The sequence below is a fragment of the Littorina saxatilis genome, linkage group LG16, assembly GCF_037325665.1.
Source record: "Littorina saxatilis isolate snail1 linkage group LG16, US_GU_Lsax_2.0, whole genome shotgun sequence".
NCBI lineage: Eukaryota > Metazoa > Mollusca > Gastropoda > Littorinimorpha > Littorinidae > Littorina > Littorina saxatilis.
Genome location: NC_090260.1, coordinates 54,186,149 through 54,188,648, shown reverse-complemented (window position 1 = coordinate 54,188,648; position 2,500 = coordinate 54,186,149). Strand labels below are relative to the sequence as shown.

Sequence of the window (2,500 nt, the reverse complement as noted above, 5' to 3'; positions counted from 1 at the left end):
TCTTAATGAATGTGTATAGTCATGTAACATCACTGTGTGACCGCGTCTTAATGAATGTGTATAGTCATGTAACATCACTGTGTGACCGCGTCTTAATGAATGTGTATAGTCGTGTAACGTTAATTCGTTAGATCCGTGTGTTACATGTGTAAAACTATGTGACGTCACAATGTCACAGCGTTATATTAGTTGGCAATAACTATGACGTTACTGCGTTACAATGCTGTATTAAATGTGTATAATCATGTGACGTCACTGCATTACAGTGTTTTTTTTTTTTAGATGTGTATAATAATGCGACATCATTGCGTTACAGCGTTGTATAAGAAGTGTATAATTATTGCGTTACAGCGTTGTATTGGATGTGTATAATGATGTGACGTCACTGCATTATATATACATATTAATGTCACGTTATTTTGTTACAACTCTGCACTAGATGTGTACATATAAGTAACGTTACTGTGTTACATCGCTGTATTGGATGTGTTATATTATGTGACGGTACAGTTTTACATCGTTATTTTCGATGTGTATAATAACGCGACGCGTCGACGTCACTGTGTTACAGCGCTGTATTCGATGTTTATAAATATGTGACCTCACTGCGTTTCAGCGTTTAATTAAAAGTGCATAATTACTTGACATGACTGCATTACAGCGTTGTAATAAATGTGTATAATTACGTGACATTACAGCGTTGTAATAAATGTGTATAATTACGTGACATTACAGCGTTGTAATAAATGTGTATAATTACGTGACATTACAGCGTTGTAATAAATGTGTATAATTACGTGACATTACAGCGTTACAGCGTAATAATAAATGTGTATAATGACGTGACATTACAGCGTAATAATAAATGTGTATAATGACGTGACATTACAGCGTTGTATTAAATGTGTATAATGACGTGAGATTACAGCGTTGTATTAAATGTGTATAATGACGTGACATTACAGCGTTATAATACATGTGTATAATGACGTGACATTACAGCGTTGTAATACATGTATATAATGACGTGACATTACAGCGTTGTAATAAATGTGTATAATTACGTGATATCACAGCGTTGTAATAAATGTGTATAATTACGTGATATCACAGCGTTGTAATAAATGTGTATAATTACGTGACATTACAGCGTTGTAATAAATGTGTATAATTACGTGACATTACAGCGTTGTAATAAATGTGTATAATTACGTGAAATTACAGCGTTACATTATATGTGTATAATGACATGAAGTTACAGCGTTACATCGTTGTAATTAATGTGTATCATGACGTGACATCACAGCGTTACAGCGTTGTATTAAATGTGTATAATTATGTGACATTACAGCGTGACGGCGTTGTAATGAATGTGTATAATGATGTGACGTCACTGTGTTACAGCGGGACCAGATCTGTAACAGCGCGGTCGGGAGAGGTGTCATTCCCCAGTCCGGCGGTACTGTCACCTGGCTGCTGAAGTAAACACACACACACACACAAACAAGAACACACACACACACACAAACACACACACACACACACACACACACACACACACACACACACAATCACACACACATACAAGAACACACACACACACAAACACACACACACACACACACACACACACATACACAATAACAATACCAATAACAGCACTTTATTGTCCATTAAAATATTACATAAAATGGAAATTTTCCTTCGGCACACCCTGCCTGCCTGTAAACGATTATAACAACAATTGTATAGGACGACACACATAACACATAAAACATAAAACATACGGGTTCACAATCGCAAGCACACATCATATTTTCAATAACACTAACCTAAGGTGCTGTCCTTGTCATCTTAAAATTTAGTATATTTTACAGATAATATCTAATAAGGTAAACAAAAACGTCCTTAAGACTATCACAATCAAAAATGATATTGCACTGTGTAAATTTACCCTCTCATATCACAGGAGTTTGGTGTCACAGCAGAGTAATCACATTACAAATATTTCACACACACCTTCACACATTGTTTGTTATTTTCCCAGCCGACCAGCCTCTACGTGATGCGAGAAGAATTTAAAATGGTGACTGCAGAAGGCAGGAATGACTTTTTAAACTGGTTTTTGCGTGCCAAAGGGACCTTATAACGTTTACCTGAAGGGAGAATTTCGAAACAAGGGTTGGATGGATGGATCGGATAACGGACAATTGAGAGCTTTCCGCTCAATGGCAGCTTCGTAGAGACTGGTCAGCTGTCGTTGGGGTTGCCCTACAAGCTTGCTAGCCGTCGCAACAATGCGGTGGAGTTTAGCTTTGTTTTTAACATTTATGGTACCATACCATGTCACAATGTTAAAAGTCAGTATGCTTTCAATCAAACTGCGATACACAAGTTCCATTACACACACACACACACACACACACACACACACACACACACACACACACACACACACACACGCACACACACACAAGAACACGTCACAAGAACACACACA

General features: G+C 37.2%; 1 protein-coding gene across 2 annotated transcripts in view; it reads left to right on the top strand.

Moving 5' to 3' along the window:
- The window catches only part of LOC138951248 (mucin-5AC-like), a 149,997-nt gene that overhangs the window by 144,593 nt on the left and 2,904 nt on the right, over positions 1 to 2,500 (top strand). For both annotated transcript variants that reach the window (XM_070322897.1, XM_070322896.1), the window contains exon 18: positions 1,405 to 1,481. In XM_070322897.1, the coding sequence (XP_070178998.1) occupies positions 1,405 to 1,481 (77 nt within the window). The remainder of the gene's footprint in view (positions 1 to 1,404; positions 1,482 to 2,500) is intronic.